This window comes from Danio rerio, chromosome 13 (assembly GCF_052040795.2).
Source record: "Danio rerio strain M-AB ecotype USA chromosome 13, GRCz13ab, whole genome shotgun sequence".
NCBI classification, from domain to species: domain Eukaryota; kingdom Metazoa; phylum Chordata; class Actinopteri; order Cypriniformes; family Danionidae; genus Danio; species Danio rerio.
Window position 1 is genome coordinate 12,722,996 of NC_141033.1, and position 21,597 is coordinate 12,744,592.

General features: G+C 37.8%; 1 protein-coding gene and 1 long non-coding RNA gene across 6 annotated transcripts in view; one reads left to right on the forward strand and one right to left on the reverse strand.

Annotated features, from left to right (window-relative positions):
• metap1 (methionyl aminopeptidase 1) overlaps positions 1-21,597 on the forward strand; it is a 26,437-nt gene continuing 4,840 nt past the window's right edge. Inside the window, exons 1-8 of one of the 5 annotated variants that reach the window (XM_087277876.1) lie at positions 63-205; positions 4,086-4,137; positions 4,261-4,370; positions 9,290-12,552; positions 12,895-12,918; positions 15,298-15,389; positions 16,921-17,004; positions 17,995-18,133. In XM_087277876.1, coding sequence (XP_087134002.1) covers positions 12,510-12,552; positions 12,895-12,918; positions 15,298-15,389; positions 16,921-17,004; positions 17,995-18,133 — 382 coding nt within the window. In that variant the 5' untranslated portion in view covers positions 63-205; positions 4,086-4,137; positions 4,261-4,370; positions 9,290-12,509. 5 annotated transcript variants of the gene reach the window in all.
• Positions 907-6,465, reverse strand: LOC147841015 (uncharacterized). The gene is made up of 2 exons (XR_015505815.1): positions 3,068-6,465; positions 907-3,025 (listed from the first exon to the last, which is right to left on the reverse strand). It is a non-coding gene; the product is annotated as an uncharacterized LOC147841015 (long non-coding RNA).

Here is a 21,597-nt window from a genome sequence, read left to right on the forward strand (position 1 = left end):
AAGGTGGTGTCGGAGTCCCTCCCTCTGATCTCAGATGACTGCAGCAGCAGACAGCAGCGGCTCTCTCTCTCTGACCGACAGCAGCAGAAGCATGGCGGCGGTGGAGACACGGGAGTGCGAGACGGAAGGCTGCCACAGCGAAGCCAAGCTCCAGTGTCCCACCTGCATCAAACTTGGCATTCAAGGCTCATACTTTTGCTCTCAGGTGAAGCTCTGACACCCTTTGCTTTAAAATAAATAAAGCGACGCTCTCGGGTTTTGTAGCGCATGTCACGCTGCCGGCCTACGAGCTCAGCATTAGCTTGTTAGCTGTTCTTACACCACAAACAGACGCATTAAACTTTACTTTGAGCGTTGACGTTTGTATTAAAGTTTTACACTTGACGAGAGGTTTGCCATAGATGTTTAACTTTAAACGCGGAGTGAGAATCTAAGCACGCGACCTGTGTCCCTGCTCCGCGTGCTTTAAATGAGTTCGGCTCAGCGTGGCCCGATGGCTACTCATTCAGTCAATGCACAAACCTCCTCACAGTTACTCAATTTCTAATCGCGAATGTTTTATGATAACCGCATACATAAATCTGTGCAAGGGAGTGTTACTTAGAACTTGACCCTGCCTCTGTTCATTCTCCTGTGATTTTTCTGGTCACTCCTAGTCTAGGGGCTGCGTTTAAATTCATTGTGAGCTCCCTAGGTAGACAGCATTGTGAGCATCGTGTTTGTTTTTATTGTTTGTTTTAGCTACATGGATCGATTTGGTAGATTATTGGCTTGTACACTTCTAGTCAAGGCTGCGTTTTAACTTCTAGCGAGCTGCCTATCTAGACAGCATAGTGCGCATCATCTGTGTTTTGTTCTGAGCCACATGGGAATAACGGTAAAATTGCTGTCAAAATGGGCAGCTCGTTTTTTTTTTTTTTTTTTTTTTTTTATTGAGACAAATGCTAGGAGTTTCCAGCAAAGGCCAGCTATTGGGCAGTATGTGTTTTGGGGCGTGTGCTCAAAAGGCTGTCTTGGTCGACATCTGATGACATGTCGAGACACCTCCTTAGACTGTAGCACCTGTTGCAGGGCAGATCTGCTGTCTTGCTCATGGAGTTGAGAGGCTGATTTGAGGTCAGGGCGTGATGACATTTCACAGATTGCATCTCATTCACTTTTGTCTTTATTAGATGCAGCACTGTAGCTCACCCTAATCTTGTGCCAACCCTCTATGGTTTTCTGTCCTATGTGGAACACTTGTTGTTTTTGTGTGTACACTGAAATCAAGAAGGGTTCATTGTTGTTTTGACTCACTTTTGCTTCAGGATATGCACATTAAAAAATATAGTCATACGGGTTTAGAATGATATTATGACAAAATGATGACAAAGTTTTAAGTTTTGGGGGCTTTCACACGAGCACTTTTGGTCCGCACTCGGGTTCGTTTGACGTCAGTGTTTGGGACGTTAAGCTAGTGTGAACGCTGTCTTCTGAACTCAAATGCGCACCCACAAACCATATTGACTACATGAAAGAGGTGGTCTGGGGTACGGTTTCTTGTGAACACTGGTATGGTTCACTTATGATGTGAATGCAATCCCACCAAATAATGAAAGTGAACCACCAACTGGACTACAAACTTTACTTTTGATAATGTTCAGTCGTGTGTGAATGTCTGTATCACCTACCTTGGAGACAAGTGGGACTGACTCAGTGCAAACATGTTAATAATGTCTACATGTCTTCACCAAAAACAACTTTTGCAGACATTGCATGATGTTCTGAACGTTTGTAATGTTTTTTTTTTTTTTTGTGCAGAAGATAGGTGCAAGTGGCTCTCTGTATTTTGGTTTTGGTGACCAAATCGATAGATTCAGTAAAAGCAGAATGACCGTGATATGCAGATATGTTTTTTTTACAATAGTCACAAGTAAACAATATGTTTGGCGGTACACAAAGTAACATTACAATTGACCCTTCGCTAAGCCACACCCAAAAACTGCCATCCACCAATCTTGGCTAAGCAACTGTAGCAACGCGCAGGGGCTCTGTCAAGCTTTCAAGCGAGTGCATATGGATTGTGCAAATCCGGTATCCTTAAAGTTTCTATGGAATGGTGGAATTTTTTTTCCCTTTTCAAAACCAAAAACCCATAAAAGAAATGCCAGCGTGGATCAAGCTCTGTGAGGGGCGGTAAAGGAGTGGGGTTAAGTTGTACTATTAGAAGTTATAAGTTGTTAGCAATAACTCGCACAGCTCTTACCCTAAACAGATCTAAACTGTTTTCTACAAAACACAAAGCAGGTTATGTTTCACAGCTGTCTTTTTTTTTTTTTTTTGCTCAATATTTTGAGCACTGCTTCGTTAAAACCTTCGTCATAGTAACTTACTCATACTAATAGCGAATGGGTCATAATGACATGAGTTATTGATTTGGAAAATACGAATCTGCAAATCTGTTGCTAATTTTACTGAACTTCATATTTTCATGTATTTCAAGCTATGAATATTTGAAATTACTAATTAACAGAACAAAACCGAGATACAATCACAAACTGAGCACTTGCGATCAATGTACTTTACCAGCAGCTGTTTTTCAGTAATTTATAACGAGCACACAAACATACTGACAGTAGTAGGTAAATTGCTGTACAATGTTATGCGTCAATGAGGCTACTATTTGACACAAATCCATCAGTTTCCCCTTTCTGACGGTTCTTTATATGAATAAAGTATGTAAAAGCACTGTCATGCGCGTTTCCTCGTTGGTTAGTAACACTGTATTTTATTGCATAACAATTAATCTGTCAGGCTTTTTGGCTAAAAATAGAGAAATCACGGTTTAACTTGTTGTTATTGTTAGATTATTTTTAAAGGCCACCTCTCCTGAGCATGAGCTAAGCTGTTAATGGTTAGCATATGAGTCGGCTAGGCTAAGCAAGCTTTAATTTTGATTGAATTATTCTCTATTCGGTTGCCTATTGTGTCGTGAATATACCCTAAAAATTGCAGTAAAGTTACTGTGTGTGGCCACACATCGAATCTGAGGTCTGATCTCATCTCTCTCTCTCGCTGTCATCCAGACATTGATACAGACGCCACACAAGTCAAGTCGCAAAACTGAGGCTGGTACCAGCTGACAGGTGGAATAGCTGAAGCCTTTGCGAAATCTATCAAAATACAGCACTGAAATTAACAGGCATAAATGTCTTTGAGCCAAAAAAATCTATGTGAAGAATATCTGTAAAAACGCAATCAGAGCCAATATTATGTAGAAGTAGTGCATTTATACATACGCATTTATAAGCTATTTAAAAGCAGAAAAAAATTGAAAAAGAGGAAAGCCCCAGAGTGATACCGGTATTAGCAGTGTTGTATTATGTCGATTAACCGGTGGGGAAATTTCCTCATCGTCACAACCCTACACAACATGGCTTCTCTCTGAACACTGTAACAGGTAAAAGAAAGTTTTACTTCTTTTAATTGAGATAACTTTCTTCAAAGTTATCTCATGCATATTAATAAAGTTGCATCACATTCACAGTAGAGTGTGTTGATTGGTTTGAACCAAGTCTTTCTTATGAATTAAAGCTGAAAACTCAATGACGTCATTTTGTACATTTGGTACAGACATCCAATCTCCACGCTGAAATTTACACAATGATCTCATTGCCTCAACGTTGCTTCATACTTTCTTTTCAAATCGGACGAACGAATTTGCGCAAAACAATGAAAAAACAACCAGTTTTTACTTTTTAGTGAAATATGTATCCAAATAGTGTTTTTAGCAACATACATGACTGTCAACATCTCAAAAAACGTGTTTTGGTGTTTAGTGACCCTTTAATGGTTGCCTGTTGTAACATAATTTCCCATTGTGTTCAGTTTTGCTGATCATTATAATGTTTGTACTATTTTAAATGAATCCACTTTTGGTTTATTAGACATTTTTTTTTTTTCAAAAGAATAATTTTAGACCACAGAATTTCTCAAAAACAGCAGTGTAATTTTGTACGCTAACATATTGATGCCTTAAGCTAATTTTAGGGACTTTCGGGGATATTTTTTTGATTTCATTTGAGTAACACCTTGTGTGTTTTCAGGAATGTTTCAAAGGCAGCTGGGCCACCCACAAACTGCTTCACAAAAAAGCAAGTATGTGTGCTTTATTTGCTCACAGTATTAAATGGTGTTCAGTTTTATATTTGCATTTTGTGTGTACTATACAAGTCATGTCTTGCATAATAACATAATTAATATCTGCCATCTTGTCTGCAGAGGAAGACAAAACAAATGATGAGGAAAAGAACTGTGTGGAGAAAGAAGTCAACACAGACCCATGGCCCGGGTACAGATACACCGGTAAACTGCGACCTTACTATCCACTGGTAAGGACACTGCACACCAGAGATGGATATGAGCACCGACAGTGTTAATAGATCATTAACGTGTAATAATATTAGAAATGGACTGATTGACCGACAACAAACTGTAACAGACGCTGGGGGTTTATGTTCCAAAGTCTGAAGCGAGAGTTAACGTCTTCTTAAAGTGCCCCTATTATGCATTATAAAAGGTCATTTTTTATTTTTGGGCATCTCCAATAGCAGGCTGATATGCATGCAAACACACAAAAAAAAAAACACTTTCATTGTCTTACAATATAATATGCATTATTTTTTTACGTAATTATCCCATATGATTTGTTCAGTGATTAATTTTGCTCAGAAATGTGTTTAAATCAGTAAAGGAAGCAGCATGTGTTGCGTTTTCCATTCAGTTTTATATACACTTTGTGAATATCCCCATAAAGATTTTAACGGAACACACAATTAAATACATAATTTGCAAGCAATAAAGAACAAGACAACCATTTTATTCCCAATTAACTGGTTGTGATTTGGAGGAAGAAGAAACTAGGCCATATGAACAAATTCCCTGCCAATAATAGTTTTTGGTGCTGATAATAACAAATGGCCTTTATCCTGCGTTGCAGAGTAGGTTATTGTATTTACCATCAGAAAAATGACAGGAACAAATATAGCACAAGGTTGGCCTGGCTATACTGTGGTAGTGTTGGGAAAATAACCATTTATTCCTTACAACTGCATCTTGAGCCATCTCACAGTGGTCTGTGTGGCCACTTATATTCAGTCATGATCAATCCCATCCCCCCACACTCTGCTAGTGTTTAAAGGGCGCGTTTCAAGTTTTTTCTTTTTTCCAACGTAGGGCTAAACAATATATCGGTTGAGCATCGATATCGCGTGTATCTGCAATGTGTGTATCTGCAATAATTACATTGCAGGATTAAATTATTTAGTAAAGATAACCATTTTCTGTACCAATCGAATAACCAATCAATTTCTGTACTTGAATACTGTTTGACTCCCCAGAAAACCATAAAGCGCTGTTTGTTTATTCATTTTTACTTGTAATTTTATAACATTTTATGCAGATGCTTTGCTTAGAAAAACATTTGACCATCTCAGTCTATCTAAATTAATGATTTTTATCCAAATAGAGCTATTCAATCATCTGGTGAAATTTTATTCATATCGCAAAATATATCACGGCAAAACAAAATATCACAATGTCAGATTTTTGCAATATTGTGCAGCCCTCATATATGGTAGTGTTTTCTAATAACATCAATGCGAAATTGCTAAAGATTTGAATCCATGAAGATTGAGAATAAATACTTTTAAGCACGGTGCACTTTCAGATTTAAATCTCAGCTGGATTTTAAAAATTTTTAGAGCTGTCTTACTGCAAGGACGATAATTTCCAAAATCTCTTTATAGGGAGAAACTATATGTGCATTATTTTATCTATGACTTGAAGTAGTAATATTGGGCTACCTGAAATCTCATTGTGCTATTTCACGCTATTTGTTATGTGTGAAATATTGCAAGAAAGTCCTAAATATTATTGTGTTTGAATTTTAGTTATTTATGGGTGAATTCTACTGTTCTTTTAAAAGTGGAGATGTTTTTTTTTTATTCTTAGATATTGTTTACATGAGTAACCAAGGAAGTAAAATAGGTGCCACCTACTGGAAGAGAATGAATTTGCATTTTTATCCAGTATGTCCACCATTTTAAATTTGCACAGGCATGTTTTATGTAGCATAATTTCACTTAGGCTATGTTTTCAGTTCATATTTTGAAATTCATTCATTCATTAATTATTTTTTTTGGCTTAGTCCCTTTATTAATCCAGGGTCGCCACAGCAGAACAAACCGCCAACTTATACAGCACATGTTTTACGCAGCGGATGCCCTTCCAGCTGCAACCCATTTCTAGGAAGCATCCGTACACACTCATTCACACTCATACACTACGAACAATTTAGTCTACCCAATTCACCTGTACCACATGTCTTTAGACTGTGGGGGAAACCGGAGCACCCAGAGGAAACCCAGGTGAATGTGGGGAGAACATGCAAACTCCACACAGAGACGCCAACTGACCCAGCTAAGGCTCGAACCCGCGACCTACTACCAGACTACCTACTGCGCCACTGTGTCACATATTTAGAAATTATACATTCTATTTTAAAGAGCCCATATTATGGGTTTTTGAAAATTCCCCTCCATGTAGTGTGTAACACAGCTCTAAGTGAAGTGGAGTATCCAGCTAAGGCTTAAATCTGTTAGTGTACAGTGTTAAAAACGGTTGATTCATCTAAAAAAGAGTCGACTCATAATGCTTCAAACGAGTCGCCTTGATACGGATTCATTAGGTGTTTCGCCATGACGTACGAACGAAACCAAGTTATTCACGTGCACGCGCAAACCCGGGAGATTTCAAACCTGAGGCCCCGCCCTCTGACGCAGAAACCGAGACACACACACACCCACAAACACACACACACAAACATGCCGGTCGATTGAAGTCACACTGCAGATGGATATATTGAGTCTCTACCCAAAGATGAAACCTCAGCATTATAGCCAAGCAGTTGGAAACTACTGGAAACTTCTGGAAGCTACATGCTACAAAGAATACTTCATCAGCGTTTGTTAAAGGAAGGATCAGTAAAGAGTAACTTACTGATAGACGTCAGGATGGGTTTCTTCCTCCATTTCTCAAGTGTAAGTACGTGCGGTTAAAGTTGCCTCGTTGACTCTAGCTTGCAAATGTATTTAGTTGTGATTTGTTACTTGTAACCGCGTGTACTGTATCAGGTTAACTGGCTATATTCTCTTATCGTGTGCAAAGTCACGTTAAAAACGCGACGCGTGCTGCGTTAACGGAGCTCCGTGGACGGGGAGTAACGTTAGTGTGTGTGTCTGTGTGTGCGTGCGCGCGCTGTCGTCCGGAGGTGTGTGTGTTTGTGTGTGTGTTTGTGTGTGTGTGTGTGTGTGCGCACGCGTTGTCGTCCGGAGCAGGGTTAAGTGCGTATGTGTGTGTGTGTGTGTGTGTGTGTCTGTGAAAAGAGCAGAGTGAGAAGGAGATCTCCTCAACTGTTTTTGGAGTTTTTGTTCAATAAAATAGTCAGTCGTCTGTATTTTCAAGTTCATTGTCTGTATTTACATTGACCCACTGGCAGCTAAAATCCACGCCTACACTATCAAGCGTGTATGAACTGTGATTACTTTTATATTGCTGATTAGCTGTTTGGCATTTCACTCTCTCACTGAAGGCAGTCGACCAATCGCGACAGACTGTCATCGGTCCAATCAGCGCAGATTAGCTTCGCGCTAAGGAGGGGTTTGGGAACAAATGAATCCCTGAACGATTCATACAGGAGTCGCTGGGATAATTAGGTAAAAATAAATGCAGATTATAAGACCATGAAAGTGTTTTTTGACCTTGCATGCATATTAAACTGTTGTTGGAGACCCTTACAACCAAGATATGACCCTATTTCATGTATAATATGGGCTCTTTAAGCTGCCCAAGATCTTGTATGTTGCATTAGGGCTGTGCAATTAATCGAAAATTCAATTTAGATTTTGACTTCAAACGATTACGAAAAAGCATTAATCGAGATAAACGATTATTGCATCATATAACGCCCCATTTCCAGCTGAACACATGTGTAGCTCTTAAAAGCGCAAAAGAGCGTGTGCTTATGTGTGTGTGCAGCCAGAAGCATGCGGCCGGTCAGCATTCGGTCTCATTCGCACACTGAGACAAGCAGAGGAGCGCAGACATCTAAAGTCATCTTAACGTGAGCGCTTTAATGGTCAAATAGATGTCAAAACGCGATGTTTAGTGATTATTCATATTAACCCTCATTTGTGTAATAAACAAACGAGTTGAAGATCAAAAGACACATGAAAGAGAAACCATCAAAGAGACAGAGCACTATTCTTGCTGCCGCCTGTTTTTATCATTATTAAACAAAATGAGAAAATCCCTCTCTGCTCTTGACTGAAGGACTTTTGTTGCTAAAGTGTTTTTCTTACAGTGAAGATGCTTAAAGCACAGTTTGTTTCATATTTTTATTCTATTGTATTTATTTCTCTTTCCTTTGCAGGGTGGAAAATAACTTTATGTACAGTTAAAGTCAGAATTATTAGCCCTCCTGAATATTAGCAACCCTTTTCCTCCCCAATTTCTGTTTAATGAAAATAAGTTTTTTTTTTTTTTTTTACTTATTTCTGAACAATAGTTTTGATATCTGATTTCTAATTACTGATTTCTTTTATCTTTGCTATGATGACTACATAATATTTACTAGATATTTTTCAAAATACAAGCATTTAGATTAAAGTGACATTCAAAGGCTTCACTAGAGTAATTAGGCAAGTCATTGTATAACAGTAGTTTCTTCTGCAGACAATCAAAAATATGTTGCTTAAGGGGGCTAATAATATTGACCTTCAAATGGGTTTCAAAATATTTAAACCTGCTTTTATTCTAGCCTAAAATAAAACAAATATGCCTCAAAGAAAAAATATCATAGGAAATACTTTTAAAATTCCTTGCTCTGTTAAACATAATTTGGGAAATATTTATTTTTACAAAAAATTCTCTGGAGCGCTAATAATTTTCACTTAAACTGATAATCGTTTTAAATATTCGTGATTACAATTATGACCAAAATAATCGTGATTGTGATTTTTCCCAAAATCGAGCAGCCCTATGTTGCATCTTTGCGTGGATCATGATTAAAGTGCAGTTGTTGCCTCATTTAAAATCATTCAATGAAGGAATGCTAATAAAAAGGATCCGAATGAAGTATCTGAATCTGCAATATGTCTAGTAAAAATCAGAAATAATCTACTGTAGAAGAAAATCAATTTGTCTAGTCAAACATTTGTTTGTTGCAATTATTTTTCTTGGTTGTTTTCAGACTCCCATGAGGCTTGTTCCAAGTAACATCCAGAGACCAGACTATGCAGATCATCCTTTGGGTAAGATTGCACAAAGCTTTACGCATAAGTAGGAGCTCATTCTGTAAATTATGCACGCCACTGCTCCAATTGACCTCTCTCACCTGGACTAACTTTCTTGGCTCATGACTTTTATCCGAGTCATTGCACTTTCGCAACAGACTGCCCTGTCTGTTGGGTGCGCCTGTGTAAAATTTTATCTTTTGACCTTTGCATCAGTTCACCCACAAGCTTTTAAACTAATGGTCGCAATCTCATCAGCTAAAGTGGCCTTTGGTTTTGAGTGTTTGTTGCAAAAGTGCACATCAGCTGACCAGATTAAACCACAGTTCAATGTACATGCACATCAAGATGTACAAGATTACTGTTTGCAGAAAACTCAAGTTATTTGAGTGTATGAATTCTTTATCATTTTGAGTGTAAGGAGGGCGTTAATTGTATATTTGGTATTAGGAACAGAGACAGTGAGCCCAAATGCAAATTAAACCTTTTAAAAATGTTCATCACTAACCTGCTAGTTTATCTCATTTTTTGTGAACTATACAAAATATTAAGCGCTTTGAAAAGTAATGTTGGACCCTATAAAATCAGATTTATTTTAAATTTTAAACTCTTAATAATCTGGACTAGAGATGCAGCAAATTTTTGGCTGAAAATTATTGTTTGATAATCACACTTAATTGTGTGAAGTGCTGTGATGCACGACCCATTCATTTCAATGGCATCGAAAAGTTTACAGTATTGCAGCACTGGTGATTAACTTGTCCGCGCACTCTGGTCAAAGTTCAAAATATCTCTATATTCCGCTCTGAGGTTGCGTTAGACTTTCTCATTGTATGTTATTTTGACGGAGAGGGTAGTAAAATTTCCGTTATAACTTATTATTAATCGTTATTTAATTTGCAGACTTTCTGATCGCTTTTTTCATTCATATTTTAATAATGAACTTGCACGATGGGCATATAGGCTAAATTATTCATTTATTTATTTGACAAATGAACAAAAACTCTTGTCTGCCTTAACTCAAATCTTCCTCCTGCATCGACCTGAGCTGGGTGCTTGCCTGTGCTGACTGAGGGGGCTTCCCTCTAAGTCCGGTATTGCTCACAACGCACTCCAACGCACCCCAGATAGCAAAATACACTCGGGCCAGTTCCGGCTTAATTTTCGCCTGCCGGAGACTCTGGCTGCCGTACTCAATGCCTGTGGACTCACTGCCCGATTCCAGCCCGAGTCAATCGGGACAGATGGGGCGGCCGTAAGCAAGCTGACGCTGCCGCATCCAAGCCAGATTCAGTCCACGAGTAATGTGCGCTGCGGCACGGAGCTAGCAGGACTTAGTCTTCATATACCTTCATATAAAACCTTTTGGTATTACATTGTTACTTGATACATCGTATTACAACCATTTGAGTTGATATAACAGCAAACGCAGGCTTTAATGTAAACACAGTGTAGGCACTGCGTTTAACCTTTGAATAAAATGCAAACACCATACATATCCTATAACAAAAATAATCAAACAAAGGACAAAATAAATAATAATAAACGTTTATTGATTGCAAGAAACAAATAATACTAAAAAGGATTAAATTATTTTGTAGTGCACAAGAACATCAATATAAAAAACAATAAACCTGACTGGGCTTGTTGGTTTGGTTCCACACGACAGCTCTCATCGAGTTAACATCAGAGCTTGTTGGTCTGATACAGCATGTTGAATTGGCAACAGACCATCACTGAAGAGAGCGCTCTGACCGGATGTTCAACAACAAATCAGAGCGCAAGTGTGATGTAATGTAGCAAGTAAAAAATTCAAGCCTAGAAGGACCACAAAGATGCTGGATGTAATTTTAGATTATCAGACATATTTGCACAAGTGAATCTCTCTGGTGAGTGACAATTACTGTGATAATGATACTAAATTCTGCTTTGTTTACGTCTTGTTTGTGCTCGTCGGAAGTTCGGTTTTCCTTTGGGTAATGAGAAAGAGACTACTGCCCCCTGCAGAGCAGAAAGACACTCTTCTTGCACAGGCTCAGAACGTGGTTCTCGCTTTAGTTGGCTTTCATCCATTTGGTGTGTTCATTCGCAGCTTTTTGATCCAGACATGATCCAACGCGAGGGTTTCATCAGTGCTAATTGTTTAGCTTCAGCTTGATGTGACCCGGCACTCAAGAATTACTTTAATTATTATTTTGTATGTATTTATAAGCAGTTTCCTTTTCGGTCCAGAATATTAATTTCACTGCATTTCTAATCATGACTGCATTTTATTTAATATTTATTTTTTGTAATCAAACATTTCTGTCTAGTTGGTTTAAATCATAAAACGTATTCATCAATTTAGCAGCAGTTTAAGTGTTTGACAAACATTTTGTGATCCTTCTGAAATGAGTGTCTTTTTTTCAAAAATGTCATCCCTGTTGAAATTAAAACATGAACTTTTTTTTTTTAAATTAGGAACTGATGTTTATTTTTATTGTTATTATTTTAACAACTTCTAGAAATACATTCTGCTGTATAGTTGTCATTTATTTCTGTCACTATTTCTTCAAGTCTGTCAAGGTTTCTTCAAACTGAACTTTTATATTGACTGGTTGTGAAGATTGACTGGGTTCTGTCTTTATATTATTATTTTTTCCCCCTAAATTAAATACAACGCCCAAAATGACTGTCAGAGCAGCTATAGGGATGAAGTTCATATCTTTACAATGAGAAGACAACTGCTTGAGCATGTGTGTAGTGAATTAAAATAACATGCACACTTAACACCTAAATTAGATTTAACATTCACACAACTAGTCTATGTCTGAAATTGATTAGGTCAATAGAGCTAGCTGATTAATAAAAAAAAAAAAAAAAATCCAAAACGTTTTAACATTCCTTATTATACAGCTAATTACATTTTTATTCTGTGATTCAGTCTGCAATTTCATCTTAGTAAAAATGACAGGCCATAGAACTGCTATTATTTAATTAAACATCCCATGCTTCTATTTCATTGATTCCTAATATGATGAAATTTTGTTGGCTGAATCCTTTTAAGAGCCAATGAAATTGTTGAATGATCCTCCAAATGATGCATGATGCTCATCAATACAAATGAACTGAGAACACACACGCATACACACACAATTTCATAGAAACATCTCTCATGAATTAGTGTTTTGTGAATAAATGCTCATTTGTTCTTCATTAGCGGATGCTGCAGAGTCTTCCCGTAAGTAACCATTATGTTGGTGATTAGCTGGTTATTAGGCTCTTGTAGTTACTGCCTCTCTTTCCTCTGTTATTAGCTCGTCCTAGAGTCTCAGGCCCCTGGCTTTCAAACAGCACAATAGTGATGTATTGAAAAAGCCTAAATGTCTTCAAAAGCATCCAATGGTTAGGCTAGGAATGTGTGGGGATTTTAAATGCGAGCGTGTGTGTGATGGTCCTGAAGTCACCTTATACACGTTACCATTGACCTCAGTGTGTGTGTATGTATGTGTATGTACGTGTGTGTGTGTCGGGGGTGGGCTGCTGCAGTGTGTGTCTGAAGCTCTTCTCTCGCTCTCTGCAGCTGCAGAGGTTGGGTTGTTGGCAGGTATGAAGCCCCGCCGCTCCCCATGTGTGTCCAGCCAGTGCTGTCTTTTGTTTTAACAGTTTTACAGGGAGCGGTTCGCTCCACAGAGGGAGTGTGGGTGTAGTTTTGTGAGCGAGAGTGTGTCTGTGTAGTAGCATGGCCCTGTTTGTTTCTGCATGGCTCATATCGTTATTCAGCAGGGACTAGAGATGGGCGATATGACCAAACCAAGACTTATGGCTAGGGCTCAACACTAAGGATTTTTATTTATTTATTTTTTACTGCCTGCTGGGCTGTCAGTGGGTCAAATCTTTATGCTGCTGGTGGCTTAAATTTTACTCATCAAAAAAAAAAAAAGTATTTTTTTTTTGTACGCCTTGTTTTTAACTCATGTAGACTATAGGGCTGCAACTAACGATTATTTTAATAATCGATTAATCTGTCGATTATTTATTTGATTAATTGGATAAAAAAAAACAAGAAAAGCCTTAATTTCCAACCCTTTATTAAAAAAAGCTCATGTCTGAGCTGTTAATAATAATAATAATAATAATAATAATAATAATAATAATAACTTGTTTTCAATCCAAATATTTAAATGGTTTTTAAATGAAGATACATACATGAAATAGCATAAGAAATCACTTAACCTCAAAATTAAGCGATTGTTTGCTTAAAGCAAAATTATTTGCCAATGCGGTAAGAAAAATTATCTTAATGAGATCTAATCTCAAACAGCATCACTTTGTTTTCTCATGCCATTTTTCTTGTCTGGTCTTGATGTAAGATTTTTTAGATATTTGAACTGGAAACGACTGACTTGAATAGGATTTCTGTACATATGATTTGTCCCAGCTGTTTACATTCACATAAGACAAAGATGACTTTAAATTTTAAAGGTGCTCCCTCCAGTTGTTTTTGACAATACTTTGTATATATCGTCCATTTAAAAAGTTAAAGCAAAGTCTGGAACCAGACTACAATATAAAAATAAAAATCAGATCCTGTTATGAATTTGGATTAGCTGTTTTCAACCAAGGGAACCTGTGATGATAGTAGAAAGCAGGGTCAAAAATACCTTATTTTTCAAAAAAAAAATATTTCCATTTAATTATTATTGTCTTTAATTCAAATATTTAAATTGAAATAATTACTTTAATCCATCATAACACTTAACCAAAGCTATAGTATTAAAACGATATTGACAAACTTTAAATTTTATATAAATTATACATTTTAAAAAGCTGAAAGTCATTTCAAGTTATTATCACATTATTTTTGAGTAGTGCACTGTTTAGTTATAATGGTTGGTAAAGTTGATCTTGTTGTTTTCAGAGATTAGTGATGCTAATTTGACCACTTTTATTTAAATATGAATTAAGCTTAAACATTTTAATTTGGTGAAACAAGCTAATATTATCTTCCTACCTTTACTGATAGTGTGTTTTGCAATTGCATTGGAGTAAAACTATGAACTTTAGTGACTAGCAGTGCCTTGATTAGGCCAGTGACAAGTCAGTCAATCATCTCAGGTCTTTTTATGCCAGCAATCCTTACTGTTGAACCCTGAGCATAGTTATTTTTACTGAGAATTTAACGAGAGTCTATCTCGCATTGCATTACTCTCCTTAATACTTATTTTACTCTCCTTAATACTTATTTTGGACATATATTATGGTTTATGTTCACATTACTCCTAATGTATTTGCTCTCTTGTGAATAAAGCAATTGTTTCCATTGCATCCACCATGGTGCAGATGGTATATTAAAAGGATGGTTCACCTAAAAATGACCAGTTACTCACCATTTACTTACCCAAAAGTTGTTTCAAACCTTTCATGATTTTTTTTTTTCTGTTGAACACAAAATATTGATGAATATTGAAGAATGTTACTAACTGGGTAGCCATTGACATTTTATAGTATTTTAAAAATAGTATGGAGGTCAACCTACTAATTTCAGGCATGCTCAAAATATCTTCTTCTGTGTTCAACAGAAGAAAGAAACTGGTTTGTAAAAGGTGGCGGGTAAGTAAATGATGACAGAATGTTCTTTTTTGGGTGAACTATCACTTTAATCTATAGTTATTAAAGTGCACAATGAGTAATACCGCCCAGCTCTAGCAGGAACTGTTCGTGATCACGCATTGCCGAACTGTCACGTCCTAGACCTCACTGGATCAGCGACCGTGTGTGTGTGTGCGTGTGTGTTCGTCTCTAAGAAGTGGTTGTGTTGTCTTCATTAGCTGACTGGAGACCGTGCTGTTGAGATTCTGTTGTGATGAAGGTCAGTAGGCAGAGTTAGTCAATATATTTGAGTGATAGTGAGATGCTTTTGTGGGTAGATGGGTATCGGTGTATTTTTCTGCTCACCAATTCACCATCTCATCATCGCCTGCAGGGATGTCGGAGTCAGAGCAGACCATGAAAGGGACGTCTCAGATTAAGATCCTCAACGCTGAAGAGATTGAGGGCATGAGAGTTGTCTGCAAGGTAAACCAATATCACAATATGAAATTCTGTGATAACTTTGTGCAGAAGGATAACTGAAATGGATGGGTTTTGGCAGTGTTGTGTTGAGTCGAGGATGTGTAAAATACAATAAAAGTCTCATGATTGTGAGCAGTAATATGGAAAATTGGTAAACTAGTTTAACTTGAATTAGTAGTGTTATGACTTTTCAGAATGTTGAATATAATTAAAAATGGTCCTAGATCAGAATCTTTATTCCTTGAATTAGCATCCCATTAGCTAACAAAAATTATTTTACAAATTGTTTTATATTATGATATAACGTGTTACGATTTAAATAAGTTGTCTAGGGAGAATAAACGCAACACTTATAATATTAAATTATTACTGAGTGGATGGATGGAAAATACACCAGGACACAAACTTTACAATCAATTTGTTTATTCCTCTTACGAGGAGAAGATGAAGCCAACAAAAGAGAGGCTTACATGTGTGCGCTTTGTACAATGTATATATATATATATATATATATATATATATATAATAATAAAAGAAGAAATACAATCAAAAAGTTTTAGGGGAAAAGGAACTAGAGTGGCGCCAAAGCAATAAACTAAACAAAGCCAAAAGCCACCTAAACTAGAACACAAGATCCCCCTCTAAACTTACTAATAAAAATGAAAATGTGAAAAAGAAACCAAAATCTTCAGCGTTTGCGACGCCACACATAAGCTCCCTGAAATAAGCAAAAATACAAAATGCGGCGCTCACCCACATACCTAGTGTTTCTGAACATTGAAGTTACCTACGGGCAAAATGTGTCGCGCGACTTAGTAAACTATTCCCTTATCCCCAAAAAGGAATGATAAACTCTTTAACCATGACTTGATTTACATCAATGTACAGTTATTCAAAAACACGGAACAAAGCATACAGTATGAACAGAAGCGAGCGAACACAGACCAACACACACAGCACTCTGTAAAATGAGGTGTGCCGGTCGAATTTAAAGTCCGCGGATCGAAGTCCAATTGGTCCATGAGGAAACGCCCTACTGAGGAGTGACAGGCTCAGGATCCAATCAGCAGGTACCTAGTAGAGAAAAATAGCGGAGCAAAAGGTGATAGGGCGAGACTAAGAGCGAATGACAGACAAGGAGATGCAAAGGGAGCGAAAGGAGACAAGCAAAACAGAGAGGGAGAAGGCACAAAAATACAAACTCCCACGGACCGTAACATAACGCAACACCCCAACTTTAGCAAATGAGCTTCAATTGTCTACAGTCAAAACATTCTGTAATCTTGAAGTAGGTTTATTTGTGATGCATAAATGCCCGTATTTGAGCAGCTCTTTGTTCTGTAATTTGTCAGGGAGAGCCTTATAATAACATTTGGTTGCTTTAAATAAATTCACACCTTTTGGTGTGTGTGTGTTTGTGTGTGTGCGTGCGTGCGTGTGTGTATGTGTGCTGTCAGCCTATTAAATCTGTCATCAGCTTTAGCAGACATTAGAAGTTAGCTTTGTTGAAAATGAAGATGCTTGTGTCTTTCAGCTGGCTCGAGAAGTACTTGATATTGCTGCCATGATGGTGAAACCCGGAGTGACGACGGAGGAGATTGACCATGCTGTGCATTTGGTAAAATTTTAAACTTTAAATCTATTAGGTGGATTACATCTCCAATGTTAAACTTTTTGCTGATAAAGTTTAGTATTTTGATAAAGATGCCAAAGAATTGATTGAAACAATATTTAAAGTGTTCGTCGATATCTACATAAGTATGTGTCTTAGGCCAGTGCTAAACCATTAAAGCCCCAGGAATTGGCCCTAGAATGAAAGATCTGATTTTACCTTATTTTGAAGGGTCATGAATATTAATTCTGCTCTCATGCTGCTGCAGAAATTTGGACCTACAGAGATATATTTAGAGTTCAATTTTGACCTTTTAATGTATGTAAAATCATAAGCAGAAGTTAAAATCAAACCTCTGCATTAACTGAATTTTTTTTTTAAGTTTATTGCTTTTAAAGTTTATTGCTGTTTGTTGTTTCAATCCAGAAAATCACTTGGTTCAAAAAAGCTGAGTGATTTAACACAGTACATAAACATGCATTAAACGATAACATTCAGCAGTCTACATGTTTGTTGCTCTATTAGAAATATATGCAATTTTTACAATATACATGTTACACTAACAAGAAAAACAGACATTTTTTAAAAAGAAGTTCCAAAAACAGGAAATTTTATAAGCTGTTTTATAAAACTGTTTTATATTTTATAAAACTATAATTGTTGTAATCTTACGAGGAAGCATTGTGACCAATCCAATGCATAACATATTAGTGATCCTATGTGGACTGTCACAGTCAGTGTTTTGGCCTGTTTTCACTGGGAATTTACACCAAAGGTATTTACACAAGACAGAGGAAGCAATGGTCTTTCAGGCTCATGGTATTGCATTTCCACGGCACCTTTAATGTTTTTGACAACTTATTCTTTTTTACATTATACATGATAAATGCAGGCACAGGGATTTTTGTTTGTAATATCTACAGTTGTGGTAATTTGCAGACTATATAAATGTTGATGTTATTGGCTGATGTGGTTTTTCCATGTTTGCTGGTTAAGGCGTGTACAGCGAGGAACTGCTACCCCTCACCTCTAAACTACTACAACTTCCCCAAATCCTGTTGTACCTCAGTCAATGAGGTCATCTGTCATGGGATACCTGACCGTCGTCACCTCCAGGAGGGGGACATATTGAACAGTAGGTATCAGCACACGCATATAATACAGCATAGGGCTGTGCAATATGGGCAAAAGAAACCTATCACGATTTTCTTGAACAACATTGCAGTTTCTATTTTAATCATGATTTTGACACACACAGACATTTTACAATGTGAATATGAATGATTGAATTTACATCTGAAACAAAGAAAAACAATTAGATCTTTTCCAAAGAGCTGTGAAACAGACATAAGGCAAAAAAATAAAATCACCTAGTAAAGGTGTAATAAACTCTCTAGAACAGACCTATGGCAGAACAAATAAACAGTCTACAGACTGTGTCTGTGCGCGTGCTTGTGTACATGTCAAGCGTATGTAAAGCCTGGTTTATACATCTGCGTCGAGTGATCGGCGTAACCCACGGTGCATGCCTTGTGTGTTGCTGTGCATTTATACTACTGCGTGCTGTTTGTGCTCCTCTGCAACACTGTAACACTACCGAAACGCTAGCAGGCAGTGAGGTGTTAATGTCCCTTTGTCAAGTTTTTTTCACCGGTGTTTTGTTTTTTCTGAACACTTTGAGCCACTTGAGTACAAGTGGCTCAAACTCGCGCATTTTGAGGCAGGAACCGGCGGATGTGCAACAGCTTTAACCATAAAGTAAACCCAAAACAAAACTTTTCATCTGGAGTTCCTTACCGGACTTGACACTTGTAACACTTGCTCCAACACGGCTCTCAGTCCCGCCCACACAAGTCAGCACTACCAAGCTGACCAATCACAGAGCTTGCGCTACACGTCTTTGTGATGTGTAGTTAAATTTTTTGCATGGTACGCCTCAGTGACGCCGACAGCCACGGCAAGGGGCTATGCATCCACGCTTAGGCTGCGTCGTAGCAGTATAAATCGGCACCGATGTTCTGTTTGACCACATGTCTGTAATGGTTGCATTCAATTCAATTCAGCTTTATTTGTATAGCGCTTTTACAATGTAGATTGTGTTAAAGCAGCTTCACATAAATGGTCATAGTAACTGGAACAGTGTAGTTCAGTTTTTAGTGTTTAAGTTCAGTTCAGTTTAGCTCAGTTCAGTGTGATTTAATCATTACTGAGAGTTCTAACACTGAAGAGCAAATTCATCGATGCGTAGCTCTACCAATCCTGAACCATGCGAGCCAGTGGCGACAGCGGAGAGGGAAAAAAAACTTCACCTGATAGGAGTGAAGAAAAAAAATCTTGAGAGAACCAGACTAAGTTGGGCACGACCATTTTAATTTCTCCGCTGGCCAAAAGTCTTGTGCAGAGCTTCAGTCACCGTAGTGGAGGCTGGAAGATGGCCTCAGCAAAGACTCGTCTGTCCCTGGAGCGTCGCTGGAATCAGACTCATGTTCTCCACTCCCCATGACCATCAGCGCAGCAGCAGCTCAGGAAATGGCCTGGTCCCGGATATGGAAACCTTGGGATCATCTCGTCGCTGGTCTTGGATCCAATCAGTGACTCTGCATAATCTGAGGACCTCGGGATGAGTATCCCCAGGTGAAAATAGAGAATAAAGAGAATAATTAGCGTAGCTGTTGTTCATAGTGTATATAAGCAAGATGCAGAAGCCTGTGTGGAACCCGCTAGGTGATGCATTGAGTGTATGCTTTACTAAACAGATAGGTCTTTAATCTAGTTTTGAACTGGGAGAGAGTGTCTGAGCCTCGGATGTTATCAGGAAGGCTATTTCAGAGTGTAGGAGCCATGAAAGAGAAGGCTCGACCTCCTTTACTTGATTTTGCTATTCTAGGTACTACCAGAAGCCCTGAATTTAAAGATTTTAAAGAGCGAGTTGGATTGTAGCGAGACAGAAGGTTGGTTAGATAAACAGGAGCTAGATTATTTAGAGCTTCATAGGTGAGAAGTAATATTTTAAATTCAATACAAAACTTAACAGACAGCCAGTGTAAGGAGGATAAAATTGGGGTGATATGATCATATTTTTTAGACCTGGTAAGAACTCTGGCTGCTGCATGTACTTTTGCCATGCATGGATCATAGATCTCTTTGTGATGCTGCGGTGAAATAGGCTATTTACATACTGTGTCTTAAAAGTTCTTTATTTCCAATGAAGGCGCCTGGCTTTTGTATATTAGGAGTGATGCGCGCGTAATCAATGCACACAGAGTTGATAAATAAAACTTTTATTGAAACTGCAGCAATGTTTTGTTAGTTTGTCATCCTCTAAGAAATTGTTTGATGCTCACCGAGCAATGACAGAAGAGCATGAGCGAAGGAAGCTGAAGGAAGTGATGCCCCTCTTGTGTTCCACACGCTTTTAGATGCAATATGTAACTGGCAGTTCTAAAAATTACCTGATTCTGCAATACATCAGTCTTCCTCTATCCAAAGTAATCCCACACCACAGATGTTCAAGTGGTGCTCACTGCAGAGCCATTTGGGCAGAGCTGAGCTCCAGCGAGGGGGAGCATGAGCTCTCGCTCCTCCTTTCTTGCACTTCTTCTACGAGTGATGTCACTGGGGGTAGGGTTAGGGGTGGGGTTGGTGTACGCATTAAAACAGCTTATAGGAGGAGGAGCGAGAGCTCATGCTCCCCCTCGCTGGAGCTCAGCTCTGCTCAAATGGCTCTGCAGTGAGCACCGTCTCCAAATGTTGGCTATTTTATTTATTTTTTTGGCATCAAGTCATGCACTGAATTCATCATACCTGTTTATGCAGGCTATTTGTCATTAAGCTCAGTCTCCTGTTCTCGTGCTCTGTTTAGGCGTGCTGCGTTATGATTGGTTCAAATAGCATACTGTGGGAAAATCGAGTCTGCCTATTTTTGTTATTTTGCACTGTTCTCATTGATCATCTTCTGTGAAGGTTGGGTTTTGACCATTACATATTAAAGTGACCTATTCCACAACCTGTTGATTTACCAGACTGGTTTCAATATATGCAGTAATATTTTAAGTATTTGTGATACTTGATGTCATAAGATTCCATTTCTTAGCTCATTGCCTCTTTAAATAGATAAACACATCCTTCCTCTCAGTCTAGATTTGGTTTGTTTGTGCAGATTTTATATAAAGATTCACTACACATTTTCCATCTGTAAATTAATTGGCTGGCTTTTGCAGAACTGAAAATATTGTCTTTCATTTTGGTGCCATTTTTCAAAGAAACACATTAATAAATGCTTATTTATGCTGTCATCACAAAAGATAAAGAAACAACATATGATCAGTGACATGTAGATTGCATGTTTTGTCTTTGAGCTGTAATATCACCAGCTACAGATCTGTTTCTGTTTACATTTAGATGTCAAATTTACATTTAAACTGATCTTATGAGGAAGGCAAATTCCACATTCTCCTGCCTATTTTTTTTCTGCATTGTTTTTGCCCATGTTGTGAAATCACTCATAACATATGTTATTTGGATACTACATCACCCATAATCATAGTAGCTGAAAGCATAATCAAATCATTTTATGCCAGCTTGTGTAATTTTCAGTTT